Source organism: Calliphora vicina, chromosome 3, assembly GCF_958450345.1.
Source record: "Calliphora vicina chromosome 3, idCalVici1.1, whole genome shotgun sequence".
In the NCBI taxonomy this organism is placed as follows: Eukaryota; Metazoa; Arthropoda; class Insecta; order Diptera; family Calliphoridae; genus Calliphora; species Calliphora vicina.
Genome location: NC_088782.1, coordinates 16,097,220 through 16,115,668, shown reverse-complemented (window position 1 = coordinate 16,115,668; position 18,449 = coordinate 16,097,220). Strand labels below are relative to the sequence as shown.

General features: G+C 31.3%; 1 protein-coding gene across 2 annotated transcripts in view; it reads right to left on the bottom strand.

The window, feature by feature from the left end:
- The window catches only part of LOC135955773 (uncharacterized protein DDB_G0288805), a 137,480-nt gene that overhangs the window by 4,262 nt on the left and 114,769 nt on the right, over positions 1-18,449 (bottom strand). Inside the window, exons 3-4 of one of the 2 annotated variants that reach the window (XM_065506131.1) lie at positions 4,024-4,107; positions 3,743-3,947 (exon numbers count right to left, since the gene is read on the bottom strand). In XM_065506131.1, the coding sequence (XP_065362203.1) occupies positions 3,743-3,947; positions 4,024-4,107 (289 nt within the window). The remainder of the gene's footprint in view (positions 1-3,742; positions 3,948-4,023; positions 4,108-18,449) is intronic. The other variant, XM_065506132.1, reaches the window with a different exon arrangement.

The window sequence follows — 18,449 nt, the reverse complement described above, 5'->3', positions numbered from 1 at the left end:
AGGCAAATCCACCCAACTGTCCAGCACTTCGGCCTGTGGAAAGGTATTGGGCTCATGTAGAAAAATAATTAAAGATCATGGGGAAGGTATTCCAGAACATGTCCGATTTTAAGCGTAAGTTGCTAGAGTTCTGCAACATATTGCTAAAGTTCAGCAACATGTTGTTAGAGTTCAGCAACTTGTTTCTAAAGTTCAGCAACATGTTTATAAAGTTCAGCAACATGTTGGTAGAGTTCAGCAACATGTTGCTAGGGTAAAGCAACATATTTCTAGGGTTCAGCAACATGTTGCTAAAGTTCAGCAACATGTTGTTAGGATTCAGCAACATGTTGCTAAATGTTTTAAGTTTAAAGTATTATTTATCAGCAACATGTTGATAGAGTTCAGCAAAATATTACTAGAGTTTAGCCACTGCAGTCTTCAACATGTTCCTAAAACTCAGAAACCTGTAACTGAGGTTCAGCTACATTTCGTTAGAGTTCAGCAGCATGTTGATAGAATTCAGCATCATGTTGCTTCGTTCAAAAAGGTAACAGAAGCAACTATAAAATCGTTAATGGGAGGATTTCTCGAAAAAGTGGATTAATTTATAAATACCGAGTGTTTAATGAATTTTCACAATATTTGAATACATTTATGTATTTTTGAGAATTTTTATATTGAACGGTTTAAGTTTTATTTAACTTAATACAAGTATAAGTTTTTTTTTGGTTCACTCTTTATGATATTTGGTGTATGACATAAAAATGCAGGATTTTTTTAACATTTTTAGCTTTTATTTTGAAACCTTTATACAATATAAATGTAGTCAAAGTATCGACCATTGTTAGCTATGACCTTTTCACGTATTTCTGGCAATATGTGGATACCGAGCCAAAAGAACTGTTCATCTTTTGAGGCCAAGAATGAATCAAGCCAATTTCAAATACTCTGAAAAGCAGCATATCCCAGAAATTTCTTCATCGATCTAAACAAATAGTAGTCGGAGGGGGCAAGGTCTGGAGTATAAGGCGGGTGCGGCAAAACTTCCCAACCACTTCATTCTAAATACTTTTTAACAGGTATTGCAACATGTGTCCGAGCGTTGTCATGATGGAATATTACGATTTTCGGCCAATGCTCGCTTCGAACGAACATGTTGCGTTCGGTACAGATTCTCTGTGATGGTCTGACCAGATTTCAGTAGCTCATAATAGATAGAACACTTTTGGTTCCACCAACTGCAGAGCATTACCTTAGCGCCTTGGATAGTTGGCTTTGGTGTCGTTTCGACTGGTTGGCCGGAGTTCACATTTGATCTCTTGAGGTTCGCGTTATTGTAATGGATACATTATTCATCGCAAGTAATGATTCGGTACAAAAATTATTTTCTTTTATAGCGTTCTAGCAGCATTTCAGACATACAAAATCATCTTTAAAGGTCTCTCAGCTTCAATTCGTATGGTACACAATTTCCTTGCTTTTGGACGAATTCTGCTGCTGCTTGAGTAGGTCCAAATGATTTTGCAAGCTCTTGTTGAGTTTGACAACAATCTTCATGATTTTCTTTAATAGCAGCATACAAAATCTTCTTTCAAATTCTCTCAGTTTCAATTCGTATGGTATCGAATTTCCCTGCTATTGGATGAATACTGCTGCTTGCAAACCTTTTGAAATTGCTAATTGAGTAGCTCCCAATTATTTTGCAAGCTCTTGTTGAGTTTTAGAACAATATTCATGGAGTAATGCATCCAATTTTTGGTCTTCAAACTTTTTTGGCTAGCCTGGTTGATGTTTGCCTTCCTTGCCTTCCTTGCCAAAATCACCACTTCTGAACCGAACAAACCATTTCTCGCGCATTGAAACCGATGAAACACATTAAACATATGCTTAAGTTAGCAATCGGTGTGCTTCAGCTGCACTTTTTATCAAATTAAAGAAGTAAAGCAAAATTTCCCACATATGACGCTTTGTTGGCACAAAATTAAAATTTTTTGTTTACACCATTATACAATAATTGTAGAAGGTAGAATCACTATGGAGAGTTTTCAATATTTTGATTTTGATTTTTTTCATATTTTTTTATATTTTCTTTTGTTTGACGTTACAAGAATTGTATAATTGAGAATTTATTTTCTACTGGGTGTACCTTGTATTGTTGTATCATGGTTTACACTATAATGTTCTATTGAACTAAGTGATAATAAATGACAGTTATTAAAAACAAAAAAAAACGCATTCAAAAATTTCGCCATCTATTGTAAATCCCGCATTTAAGTCATATTGCCAATAATTTGCTTGGTTTTAACGATTTTGGCCATTTTCACTACTAAATATTAGAGAATATTTCATCCACCTAAATCCTTCTCTCTAGGCTCTATTGTGCCCAGGAAATTGCCTTAGAATTTTGTAAGGACTCGGAATAATATCGTCACTTAAAATGTAAACAAATTTAACAATAAAACAAGTAAGAAAGTATGGTCGGTCAAGCCCGATCATATAATACCCTACACTAAGTAAAAGAGAAAAAACATTTTTGTTTTAAAATTTCAATAATTTATATTTTAGAGTGATTTTCGGAAGTGGGCCTTATATGGGGGCTATGACCAATTATGGACCGATCATCATGAAATTAGGTCTCGTGAGTTATGTCTATATGAAAGTTCACTGTGTTGAATTTTGTGAGTATACCAACATTTTTAAGCGATTTATGCACGTTAAAGTGATTTTCGGAAGCGGGTCTATATGGGAGCTATGACTAATTATGGACCGATCGTAACAAAATTTGGTGACATGAATTTTGTTTATATAAAACTTATTTGGAGCGCAATTTGTGGAGATACATTTATAAATTAAACATTTATGACCGATAAAGTCCAATTTCGGAAGGACATTTGTATGGGGGCTAGGTGAAACAATGGACCGATTTCAGCCAGTTTCAATAGGTTTGGTCCTTGGGCCGAAAAAATAATATGTACCAAATTTCATCGAAATATCTGCAAAATTACGACCTGTAGTCTGCGCACAAGGTTTACATGGACAGACAACCAGCCAGACGGACGGAGGGACATCGTTTAATCGACTCAGAAAGTGATTCTAAGTCGATCGGTATACTTTAAGAAGGGTGTTAGACTAATATTTTTGGGCGTTACAAACATCTGCACAAACGCATTATACCCTCCACACTATGGTGGTGTAGGGTATAAAAATTACTCAAAATAGTGTTGTTTTTACATTCACATGGTTTTCTTTACTAATACATTCTCACCACTTAGGGTTTTGGCAACTGAATTAGGTCTTTGACATGAGAGTTTCCGATCTATGGTTATAACAAAGTTCTTCAATTAAGTTTATTTTAATTTATTTCAACTTTTAAAATTGTATGAAATAATGCTTCTGTTTTTTTTTTATAAAATTTATGGAATATTATTTACTATTGTTTTATTTGTTTGTCTATTAGCAAATTAAAAATATTAAAAAAAATAAAACAATTTACATAACAAAATAATAAATAAAATGAAACAATAAAAATTTTAAATAAAAGTTAAATAAATTTCTGTAACTTTACAAAAAACCAAAAATATGTGCAGCTGAAAAAAAAGAAAAATCACACCTCCAACATACAAACCCAAAATTGTATAAAAATCCCCCAAAGCAAAATAAAAAAAGTTATAAAATATTTAAAGAAAAATGCAAAATAAATAGTGCAAATTAAATTAATAATAAAAAAAAATCAAAATGAAAAAAAGCATGGTCTACTAACACTTACCAAGGCCCCGCATAGAATATACCATGGCTGTGGGCGGAAAGGGGCAGGGTGCCGGTGGTGGTGAGTCCGTTGCTGGAAGCACTTTATAGGCAGCTGTTGTTGAGATACCGATACCCGTTACACTACCCTCGGAATCTGAATGGGAATTTGTATCCAAACGCATATATGAGGATACTTTCGATTGTATATCAATTGGAAGCTAAATGGCAAGTGATTTAATAAATATATTATTTGCTAGTTGTATTGTTTTCAATAAATCTAAATAAAAGACTTACTGAAGATATTTTTTGTGGCACAAATCCATCGGGTTTGCATTGCAACAATTGTATGGCTAAATTGATATCGGTTTTGTAACGTTCCTACAAATAAATAAAGAGAGACGAGCCAGAGATGAAATCACATTGAATGTTTTTGTTATATATTTTTTTCATTTTCATTTTAAATCAATTTATTTGCTAGATACAAGTTAGAATTGGTTGTAGATGTGTTTATGTCGTTAGATCAGACGTCGGCGCTAGTATTGTTCTGACAACGAAGATTTTCGGCTATTTACACGTACACAACACGATCGAAAACAAAACTCGTAGCAAGAGCTTAAAAATAGACTCATTACATTTAGTTGTTTAAAAACATTCAACAAAGCAGGAGTATACCGCATGATTGTTTTAGTTTTTTTTATTTTCCATAAAAATACTCACAACAAGAGCGTAGAAAATTCAAACATTTCATTTAGTTGCTTGACAGCATTCAACAAAGTAGGAGTATAGCGCATGTTTTTCGTTTTTTTGCTCATTTTTTGTTTGTTTTTAGCTCAGTCTTTGTTTTTTTTCAGTACACTGAGAAGCAACAACCTGAATGAATGTATGAATGTTTATTTTTTATTTTACAGAATATTTTTTAAACTTTTACAGAATATTATTATATATTATAAACTTTATTAATAATAAATAGGTATGTGGGCAGAAGAATGGGAAAGGAAATTTTTATTTTCTTTAAATTTATTAAAAGAGGCCGAATGCCTTGTATGTAATAAAGTTTTAAAAAATGTTTATGCAAGTTGTCTGAAACGACATTATGAAAATTGTCATAAAGATTTACATTATGTAGCTGGAATTGACAGAATACATCTTTTAAAAAAATTGAAGGAAGACTTTCATATTAAAAATGTACAAATAAAAAATAAAATCATTAGTAATACTGATGATTGTTTAGCAAATCAATTAAAAGCTACATATGCAATATCTTTAGCTCTTGCATCAAAAGGTCGACCTTTTGAGGACGGCGAACTTTTTAAAGATATTTGTCTGTCCATAATGCATTTGTTTGGTAATGCAGGGCTACAAATTGAACAAATAGTTCGAGATATGCCGTTATCAGCTAGAACTATAACTCGACGCACTGAACAAATAGGGCTATTTTTGCAATGGGAAACACAGGAGAGAATTAAAAATTCTAGATATGTATCTGTATGCTTCGACGAAAGTGTCGATAATTGCGATACCAGCCAAATGGTTGTATGCATTAGAACCGTAGATTTTAATTTCAACTCCTTTGAAGAAATTCTAAAACTAATTCCTTTCTACGGAAGTGTCACAGGAGCTGCTATTTATGACGCTTTTGAAAAGAACATTTTAACTATTGTAGATAAAAGTAAATTATCCGCCATTTGTACAGATGGCGCCGCAGTTATGCTGGGGCGAAACAATGGTTTTGTTGGACATTTAATTAAAGCTGACATAGATGTACCAAATTTTCATTGTGCTATTCACCAACAAGCATTGTTCTCAAAAACGGTAGGCTTCAACGAAGCAATGAAAATGGCCATAAAAATAATAAATAGACTTAGAGGAGGACATAATGCCCTTACCCATAGAAAGCTAGTGGCTTTCTTAAAAGAAATAGAAGCAGAGTACGGTGATATATAGTTGTTTACCGAAGTTCGATGGCTAAGTCGAGGAAAAAGTCTGGAACGCCTTTTTAATCTTAGGGAAGAGATATTAATCTTTTTAGAATCCCAGGGCTGTTCTAAAGACTCTGACTTAATAAAATCATTAAAATCTCCAGACTTTTTCCTTGACATAGCCTTTCTAACAGACGTAACACAACATTTTAATAATTTAAATACTGCACTCCAAGGGAAAAATAAAAATATTTCCCAAATATTTAATTTGATTAAAGAATTTTCGAGAAAATTAGCGATTTTAAAGGATCAAATTTCTTCGGAAAACTTAACAAATTTTCCAAAATTGAAAGAAGTTTTTCTAACATATAAAAATAAGGAAAAGCTTTTAATATTTTCCGAAGAACTAAATTCACTTTTAGAAAATTTTAAACATAGATTTAAGGATTTTTATAAAATAGAATGGATTATAAATATATATAATAATCCAATTTTATGTTCATTGGAAGATGTTCCACCTAACATACAGGAAGAATTAATATTGATGCGGGAAGATGCTTTTATTCCAATGGAAAGCGGTATTGAATTTTGGAAAAAAATTTGTCCACAAAAATATACCGAATGCAGAAATTTATTCTTAAAACTTCATTCAATGTTTTCTACAACATACATCTGCGAGTCCGCAGTTTCATCAATGTCATTAATTAAAAATAAACACAGAAGCAAATTGAGTGATAACCATATAGAGACGTTATTAAAAATAAAGTGTTATGGTGATGAAATTGACATCGATAAATTAATGAATTTTGTAAACTCTAACAAATTAAACTTATGTGGTTAATTTTTGAACATATAAACATATAGTTTCTGTTTCGAAAATAAAAATATATTAAAAAAATTCGTCACCGAATGTGAATTAAAAAAAAAAATATAACTTTATTATACCTACATATACATATATACTTTTCAATATTACTTTTTATATGAATTATTTTTTTTGTTATGAAGTAATTAATATTATTTTTCGTGAGCCTTAAACTGTTTTATTAATATTAAAGCAAATGGGAATTTACATTTGTAAATGAATTAAGAAATTATTTGTAAATTTAATTTGATTTTGACACACATACATTCATACATACATACATACATACATACATACATACATACATACATACATACATACATACATACATACATACATACATACATACATACATACATACATACATACATACATACATACATACATACATACATACATACATACATACATACATACATACATACATACATACATACATACATACATACATACATACATACATACATACATACATACATACATACATACATACATACATACATACATACATACATACATACATACATACATACATACATACATACATACATACATACATACATACATACATACATACATACATACATACATACATACATACATACATACATACATACATACATACATACATACATACATACATACATACATACATACATACATACATACATACATACATACATACATACATACATACATACATACATACATACATACATACATACATACATACATACATACATACATACATACATACATACATACATACATACATACATACATACATACATACATACATACATACATACATACATACATACATACATACATACATACATACATACATACATACATACATACATACATACATACATACATACATACATACATACATACATACATACATACATACATACATACATACATACATACATACATACATACATACATACATACATACATACATACATACATACATACATACATACATACATACATACATACATACATACATACATACATACATACATACATACATACATACATACATACATACATACATACATACATACATACATACATACATACATACATACATACATACATACATACATACATACATACATACATACATACATACATACATACATACATACATACATACATACATACATACATACATACATACATACATACATACATACATACATACATACATACATACATACATACATACATACATACATACATACATACATACATACATACATACATACATACATACATACATACATACATACATACATACATACATACATACATACATACATACATACATACATACATACATACATACATACATACATACATACATACATACATACATACATACATACATACATACATACATACATACATACATACATACATACATACATACATACATACATACATACATACATACATACATACATACATACATACATACATACATACATACATACATACATACATACATACATACATACATACATACATACATACATACATACATACATACATACATACATACATACATACATACATACATACATACATACATACATACATACATACATACATACATACATACATACATACATACATACATACATACCTCTAGGGAGAGGTAAAATTAAGGTCGGACTAGTATTATGTCGAGTAAGAAGGAAAACATTTGTCAAACGGTGCTTCAGGTGCCTAGAGCAAGGACACCTTGCTCGGTCTTGCCAAGGAAGAGATCGTAGCCAAACCTGTATGAGATGCGGTATAGATGGACATAAGGCAAATACATGTAGAAACGAACCGAGGTGTGTAATCTGTCTAGAGGCTGGCCGACAAGATATAAACCACTATATTGGTACTGGCAATCTGTGCAATTATAAAAAATGAGCGTTAAGATACTCCAGATAAATCTAGGGAGAGGTCGGGAAGCCCAACAGCTGATGATAAATAGCGTAATGGAGAAGAAAGTAGATATAGCACTAATAAGTGAGCAATATGCTAGAATTGAAGGCAGCGCTTGGTATCAAGATGCTCTGGGCAAATCATCTGTGTATATACGTGACCCATTGATTACAATAGATAGAATTGAAGAAGGCAATGAAAATTTTGTAGTCTTGCACACCAGCAGGGTACGAATATATAGTTGCTACTATTCACCAAACATGGAGATAACAGAATTTCAAAATAAAATTGATAAACTCGAGCAAAACGTGAGGAACGGAACTTCTCCAGTGCTAATAGGAGGAGACTTTAATAGTAAGTCGTTTGAATGGCTCTCAGGAAGAACAGATAAAAGAGGAATAGCAGTAAGTGAAATGATTGCATCTCTGGGTCTGGTTGTTTTGAACAGGGGAAGGTCTCCAACTTTCAGGAGAAGAGACTCTAGTTCAATTATAGACATAACTTTTGCGTCACCGTCTATAGCAAACAAGACACTGAAATGGGATGTTCTAGAAGACGAAACACTGAGTGACCACCAATATATCCAGATGGAAATGGATCTGTCATTCAAAAATGCCACAGCGAACCCCACTCGAACTAAATGGAATACACGAAAGATAGATAAGGAAAACTGCGTTGAAAAGCTGATGGATATCAAATCCAGAACACAGCCTAGTGACAACTTAAATGTAGATATCGCTGCCGGACGACTTACCGACATCCTCACAGAGATATGTAATGCTGGAATGAAAAAGAATAAAATAGTTGGTCGAGTTCGAAAACATGCCTACTGGTGGAATCAAGAAATCGCATGTTTCAGAAGAGAATGTCACAAGGCAAAACGAGTAGCTACACGAAGGAAAGGTGATCCAGTAACAATGGAATTGTATAGAAGAGCTAGGAAAAATCTCAGAGTTGCTATCAGAAACTCTAAGAAAAAGGCTTGGGACTCACTATGCGAGGAATTAAATAAAGACCCATGGGGCCTTCCGTATCGAATAATAATGAAGAAGACGGGAAACAGATGCAAAATACCTGGTATAACAGATCCAAGTTGGGCATACACTATAGTGAGCACACTTTTCCCCCAAACGGAAAGAACCAGGAGGAACTTACCTACATTGCAATGCGCAAATAACTACGATCTTTTCTCTCGCAATGAAATAATTGATACATGCCACACTTTGAAGAAATGCAAAGCACCAGGACCAGATGGGATCCCAAATGAAATCATAGCTATAGTCTGTGAGCACTGGCCGGATATATTTATGGATACATTTAACATTTGTCTCAAAGAAGGAGTTTTTCCAAAACTTTGGAAAAAACAATATCTTGTGCTGTTGCGCAAAGGCAACAAACCATTAGAAAATCCATCTTCATACAGACCCCTATGCCTTTTGGACACTTGTGGAAAGTTTTTGGAGAAATTGATATTAAATAGACTTGTGATGGAAATAAACGAAAAAGGAGGTTTCTCACATATGCAGTTTGGATTCGTGAAAGGTAAATCCACTGTAGGAGCCATCCGTGAGGTGGTAAATACTGCAAAGGAAGCTTTTGAGCACTTGCGATTTTGCTCCATCGTCACCCTGGACATCAAGAACGCATTCAACTCTGCAAACTGGAATGTAATTCGACAAACAATGCGAGAGCGAAATTTCTCAGAATATTTGGTAAAAATGGTTGATAATTATCTGGAAGATAGAATCCTTGAATATGATACTGAAGATGGAATAAAAAGCTACGAAGTGACAGCTGGCGTCCCCCAAGGTTCCATACTGGGTCCTTTTCTATGGAATCTAATGTACGACGGATTGTTGAAACTGAATCTACCAAATGGATCACGACTAGTTGGATATGCAGATGACGTAGCCCTAGTAGTAGATCAACCTTCTGTACCCTTGATCGAAATAGTAACAAACGACTGCTTAGGAAGAGTTAATATGTGGTTAAGAACAAAAAAATTAACACTTGCCGCGAACAAAACTGAGGCGATTCTTGTGACCAAACGAAGATCTTTTGAATACCCGAAACTGAGAGTGGATGGATATCAGATTACTATGAGTAGGACTTTGAAATACCTGGGTGTAATCCTAGACAGCAGACTATCTTTTGAGCCACATATAAGAATGGTAACTGAGAAAGCCTTAGGAACTGCATCAAAACTGTCAAGAATAATGCCAAATATTAAAGGCCCAGGACAAACTACCAGACGACTAATTGCTACAGTAGCATATTCACAGGTTCTATATGCAGCTCCTGTTATGAGTGCGACTGTCTCAAGTAGCAAAAAACTCAGAACCATCCTAGAAAAGGTGCACAGGACATGCACAATACGAGTAACATCAGCATACCGAACCATATCTACTGCAGCTGTGTCCGTTCTCGCTGGTGTGCCACCGATTGATCTGCTACTAAATGAAAGGAAGGAAATATACGATGAACGAGTGTCTGTCACACAAACCGTCGGTAACCATAGGAGCGAAATAATCCGTATAAAAAAGGGTGCAAGAGAAAATCTTCTCGAAACGTGGCAAAGACAATGGGATGAAACAAATAAAGGAAGATGGACCCACGTTCTCATTCCCAATGTAAAAATTTGGATGAACAGGAAGCATGGGGAACTAAATTTTTACCTGACGCAAATATTCAGTGGACATGGCAACTTTGGTAGCTACCTGCAAAGATTCCGGATAAGACAATCCGCAATATGCGAAATCTGTAACGAATGCGAGGATAACGTCGAACACACAGCTCTGAAATGCATCTCCTGGAGCAGCAGGCGGAACATCCTACCTGGTATGTTTGAGAACATGACCAAATGATAGACTTAATGTTAACAAGAAGAGGGAATTGGTGGAAATACTCCCACTTTATTGAGGAAATTATGATTGAGAAGACTAAATGCCAACAAATACAAGTGCCGAACCCCTAATCGCATACAAATGTATGTGGACGGGGGACTAGGAAAACGATGATGACTGCGGTGCAGTAAATGAACACCATCCCGAATGCGGGAGCGGTCCCGGGGTGGTGGTTCCAGTGTAGGACCACTAGATGATAGTGCGCTATCACTACGTCCATAAAAAAAAAAAAAAAAAAAAAAAATACATACATACATACATACATACATACATACATACATACATACATACATACATACATACATACATACATACATACATACATACATACATACATACATACATACATACATACATACATACATACATACATACATACATACATACATACATACATACATACATACATACATACATACATACATACATACATACATACATACATACATACATACATACATACATACATACATACATACATACATACATACATACATACATACATACATACATACATACATACATACATACATACATACATACATACATACATACATACATACATACATACATACATACATACATACATACATACATACATACATACATACATACATACATACATACATACATACATACATACATACATACATACATACATACATACATACATACATACATACATACATACATACATACATACATACATACATACATACATACATACATACATACATACATACATACATACATACATACATACATACATACATACATACATACATACATACATACATACATACATACATACATACATACATACATACATACATACATACATACATACATACATACATACATACATACATACATACATACATACATACATACATACATACATACATACATACATACATACATACATACATACATACATACATACATACATACATACATACATACATACATACATACATACATACATACATACATACATACATACATACATACATACATACATACATACATACATACATACATACATACATACATACATACATACATACATACATACATACATACATACATACATACATACATACATACATACATACATACATACATACATACATACATACATACATACATACATACATACATACATACATACATACATACATACATACATACATACATACATACATACATACATACATACATACATACATACATACATACATACATACATACATACATACATACATACATACATACATACATACATACATACATACATACATACATACATACATACATACATACATACATACATACATACATACATACATACATACATACATACATACATACATACATACATACATACATACATACATACATACATACATACATACATACATACATACATACATACATACATACATACATACATACATACATACATACATACATACATACATACATACATACATACATACATACATACATACATACATACATACATACATACATACATACATACATACATACATACATACATACATACATACATACATACATACATACATACATACATACATACATACATACATACATACATACATACATACATACATACATACATACATACATACATACATACATACATACATACATACATACATACATACATACATACATACATACATACATACATACATACATACATACATACATACATACATACATACATACATACATACATACATACATACATACATACATACATACATACATACATACATACATACATACATACATACATACATACATACATACATACATACATACATACATACATACATACATACATACATACATACATACATACATACATACATACATACATACATACATACATACATACATACATACATACATACATACATACATACATACATACATACATACATACATACATACATACATACATACATACATACATACATACATACATACATACATACATACATACATACATACATACATACATACATACATACATACATACATACATACATACATACATACATACATACATACATACATACATACATACATACATACATACATACATACATACATACATACATACATACATACATACATACATACATACATACATACATACATACATACATACATACATACATACATACATACATACATACATACATACATACATACATACATACATACATACATACATACATACATACATACATACATACATACATACATACATACATACATACATACATACATACATACATACATACATACATACATACATACATACATACATACATACATACATACATACATACATACATACATACATACATACATACATACATACATACATACATACATACATACATACATACATACATACATACATACGTACGTACATACATACATTACATACGTACGTACAAATAACAAGGCAAAACAAACGAGTTATCGAAAACAGTTTACTTAACCATTACATGTTATTTCTCTATGTGTAGTGTCACCTATACATATGCACAAAATAAATCCTCTCTATCCGCCGGTATACCGTTCCAAGTACTTCGAAAAAATTGTTAAAGAAAAAACAAACTCCGTTCATTGTTAGAACGGTTAATCCAGGTAATTATTACCATTTCGGCTTAAAAAACCAATTAGAAAAATTGAATCAAACGTCGATTGACGTCGATGCAATTAAATTGGATATCGGAATTGATGGATTGCCACTTTACAAAAGCAGTTCCATACAGTTATGGCCAATTTTAGGGAAAATTGTAAATTTTGAAGTAAAATGCATTTTTCCTATTGGAATTTATTGTGGAGAAAAGAAGCCAGTGAATATCAACTTATTTTTACACGATTTTATTTATGAAGTAAAAGAGTTAACTTCTTCTGGACTTCTCATTAAAAACAGAAATGTTTCTGTTAGTATAAGAGCATTTATTTGTGATGCTCCAGCTCGGGCCTTTGTTACTGGGTGCGTGGGCCACAATGCATTCCACGGCTGTAGCAAATGTTTACAAGTTGGAAAAAGAGTACAAAATGTAAATGTATATTCCAGTATTCCAGGGGATCCACGTACAGATGAGATGTTTAAAAATAGATCTTGCCCTGATCATCATTCGATAATGTTTCGCAATACCCTTACTGACTTAGAAAGTGCTGGTATCAAAATGGTAAGTCAATTTCCTATTGATCCTAATGCGAAAAATTCTCAAAATGATGATTAAAAAAATGACAGTTTCAGAAAGAGTTTCTGCTACAAATAGTCTGCTATCCATCGTTGGATTTATTCCAAAAGAATTTGGTCGAGCTCCTCGACCAATTGACCAATTAGATAGATGGAAGGCTACAGAGTTTCGGCAATTTTTGTTGTATACGGGTATAATAATATTAAGAGATATTGTTAATGATGACATTTATTATCATTTTCTTTTAATTCACTGCGCATATAGACTACTTTGTTGTCCATATAGTTATGAACAAAATATGGAAGCATCAGAGATTTTGTTGCGGGATTTTGTATCCTTTTATTCCAATATATATGGTGAAAAAAATCTATCATATAATATACACAATTTGTTACATGTTTGTGAATGTGTAAAAGAAATGGGATTAGTGACTAGTTTCACTGCATATGATTTTGAAAATTTCATGCAACATATTAAAAAATGCGTGAAAAAACCAAATAAAATTTTGCAACAACTTAAAAATAATTTTGAAGAAAAGGCAATAGAAGTAAAAACGAAGGATATTAGTTGCAATAAAAGAAAAGGTAAACTACTGCAAGTAAATGGGTCAAATTGTTATTTGAGCTATTACTCTCCTAACAACATTTGCTTGTTAAAAGACGAGGGAACAGGAGAACTAGGTAAAATTGTAAAGATTACGCGTATGGAAAATAATGATTTGTATGGTGTAGCGATCAAAAATCCAGATAATTTTTATAGTCTCCCATTTCCCTCAATACAATTAGGAATTGCAATTGTAGCATGTTTGGAGGGTGATGAAGAATTCAGATTAGATAATAATACCATAAAGTGCAAAATGATGTGTTTGCCTTACAAAGAGCAATTTGTTGTTATACCAGTTTTGCACAACTGTGTTTAATTTATTTGGTTACACTTTTTTTTGCAGATATTTTCAACAATTCTATATTTTAAAAACATGGATAAGATTGTAGAAGAAATTAATTCGCTTAAATATAATATGGAACTCGTCCTAAAACGCCAGGACGAAATAGTAAAATTAATTGCAGAAAATAATGTGTTGTTGAGACGCAATTTAAGTTTATGTAATGGATATCAGACTACTTTTCCAATTGAGACGAAAAGTGGTTTAAAAAAACTTGAAATGGAGTTGAACTCTGACACAAAGGTCGAAATTGTAAGTGTATTTCTGCAAAAAACATAGTCATTATCTTATAGAATTCACTACTTCTGGTAAATCATGTACTATTGAAAATAGTCCAGATTTACACACGGCAATTTTAATTTCGCAAGTTTTTAAGCTTGTGGAAGAGAGAGAGGAGAGAAAAAAGATGTCTTTCTCCTTCTATCCCACAATATTAAAAACTTGTGCAACTAAAATTTTCATGTGTAAATCAGGCTTACATTCGTTTTACATGCGTCAAATTTTTTATCTCATTATTTATTATATTTATTTAGAGATATTATAGTTTATTTTCTCATTTTTAGATTGCTGTAATGAAGCGAATAATTGCTGGAAATTTAAGAAATATTGACCGAATTTTAAGTAAATCCATAATAAGCAATTATAATTATGATGGTGTTAAGGGGAAAAAATCCCTAAAAAGATATTGCAACATATTAAACGCAATTTATGGTAATTAATTTGAGAGAGTTCTAATATTATGAATAATAACAATAATTTTATTACAGAATCAACTAAATCAGAGGGCTACACCCATGATAAATTTATAAAAGATCTGCGTTTATCGTTTCATCGCTTTAAGAATACTATAAATAGGTCAAATTCTAGAAAGAAAAATGAGAATAATAAAGAAAATGATGATAAGTTGCCATAAAACCTGAATTTATTTTTAACTTTTTTTATTAAAAACAAAACCTGATGAAATGTTCAAATTAATTTTATTTTATTATACATAAGTATGTATAAATTTTTCTATTATTTTTTAAATACATACATATATTACATATATGTATATTAATTTATATATATAAATTATATTAATTTTTCTATACATATGTATTTACATATATTGAAATCAATAAAAAATATATAAAACTCATAATATATTTAAATTATTTCAAAAAGAAATCATTTGGTGAGAAGGTGAGTATTTTGTCGTCCAATTTGTCGTCGATGATCATGTTATGGTTGTTTCCGCTATACTGTCACCGACGATACTATGGAAGGATACTGTCGCTAAACAGTCGTCAATGACAAGGTTGAAAACATTTCGTTTATATATTCGTCGATGACAAGTTGAACCACATTGTTACTTATCTGATCGTCAACGACAATATGCATTGTAATGTCGCTCATATTGTCGGACACGAAAAAAGTGCCCTTTGTTCGAAAAAGTCGTCAGTGATTTGCTCCGGCTGTCGCCAACAAATCATTTATGATTTAACATTGTCCTGTACGCATCATCGATGATGTCTTGAAGACTTGGCCAACAGGGTATATGCGTTAGATAGAGTGGTAGCTTTTGTATTGTTTTCAATTTCATGTTCTTTTTTTTCTATTTTTTTTGCCAGTTTCAATACAATATAAATTTTACTAAATAATTTAAAATGTTGCCATGCATTTCAATTCGATTGTTTTTAAATTCTATGAATGTTAAACTAAATAAAATAAAATATAAAAAGAGGAAATAAATCCCAGTTATTTTTCTATAACAGTTTTAAAACGTAACAATTGCATGTTTCTATATCTACTACATAAGCAATATTGTTTTAGTTTTATTATTTTTTCAATATTTATCTCGAGTTGTTTTGAAGCCCTACAATTAGTTTGATGGGTAAAATAAGTTTTTCATTATGTTGTTAACGTTTAAAAAGAAAATGAAAACAATATTAACATTGATAAAATAATTTTCTCTAGCAAACTCCTTAAAAACTTTACATTTATAAAACACTGCTTCCACACTTTCCACTTCAAAACATCCGTAAAGTAGCATGCATTTACATTAATTCTAACCAAATCGCTGTTCAAAATGGTTTGTGCTCCAACATATTCATTCCATTTTTCAATTTATCATTGGCATGGAGGAATTGACCCAAATGTTTGTGATGTGTTTATTTGTGTTCAAATGCATTTTTTTTCTTCTTCTCTTTACATTTTTTGTTTTCTTTTTATCTAACAGTTTTTGTTTATTTTCTTTGTGTTTGGATTCGTAAAATTGTTTTCATGTTCCAACTAAAAATTACACACACATACACATGCATAAATGGCATTTTTGTTGCAAATCAAGTGAGTTGAACTAATTTATTTAGTTTCTGCAACAAAAAATTCATGATTTCTACTGGTTTTTAATTTTTAAAAGTTCTTTGGTTAAATTGAAAGAATCGCATATATTTTTCTACATAAATGTAAATAATAAACTTGGGAGTTATTTTATATTAAGTCTATAAAATGCAGTTTTAAAAAGTTTTCGAAATTAAGTTCGAATTTTGAAATTGGCTGGAATTTTTTTATAAAAACTGTATCAAATTCAATTGAAGTGAATTTTTATTAAATAAATTTATTTTTAAATTCGAAATAGCTATGAACGGTAAAATTAGCTACAATTCTTTCCAAAATTTTTCGGAAATAAGACTGACGAATTTTTTAGAATTTTCGAAATTACCAGAAACTGTTAAATTGTCAAAATTCTTTCCCAAACTTATAGAAATAACATTAGTGAGTTTATTTGTGGGAAATTTTTTATTTTAGCATTTGAGTTCGAATTTTCGAAATTGATCAAATAATGTAGAATTTGTTAAATTCTATTGAAATTTAACAAATTCTATTGAAGTGTATGTAAAAAAT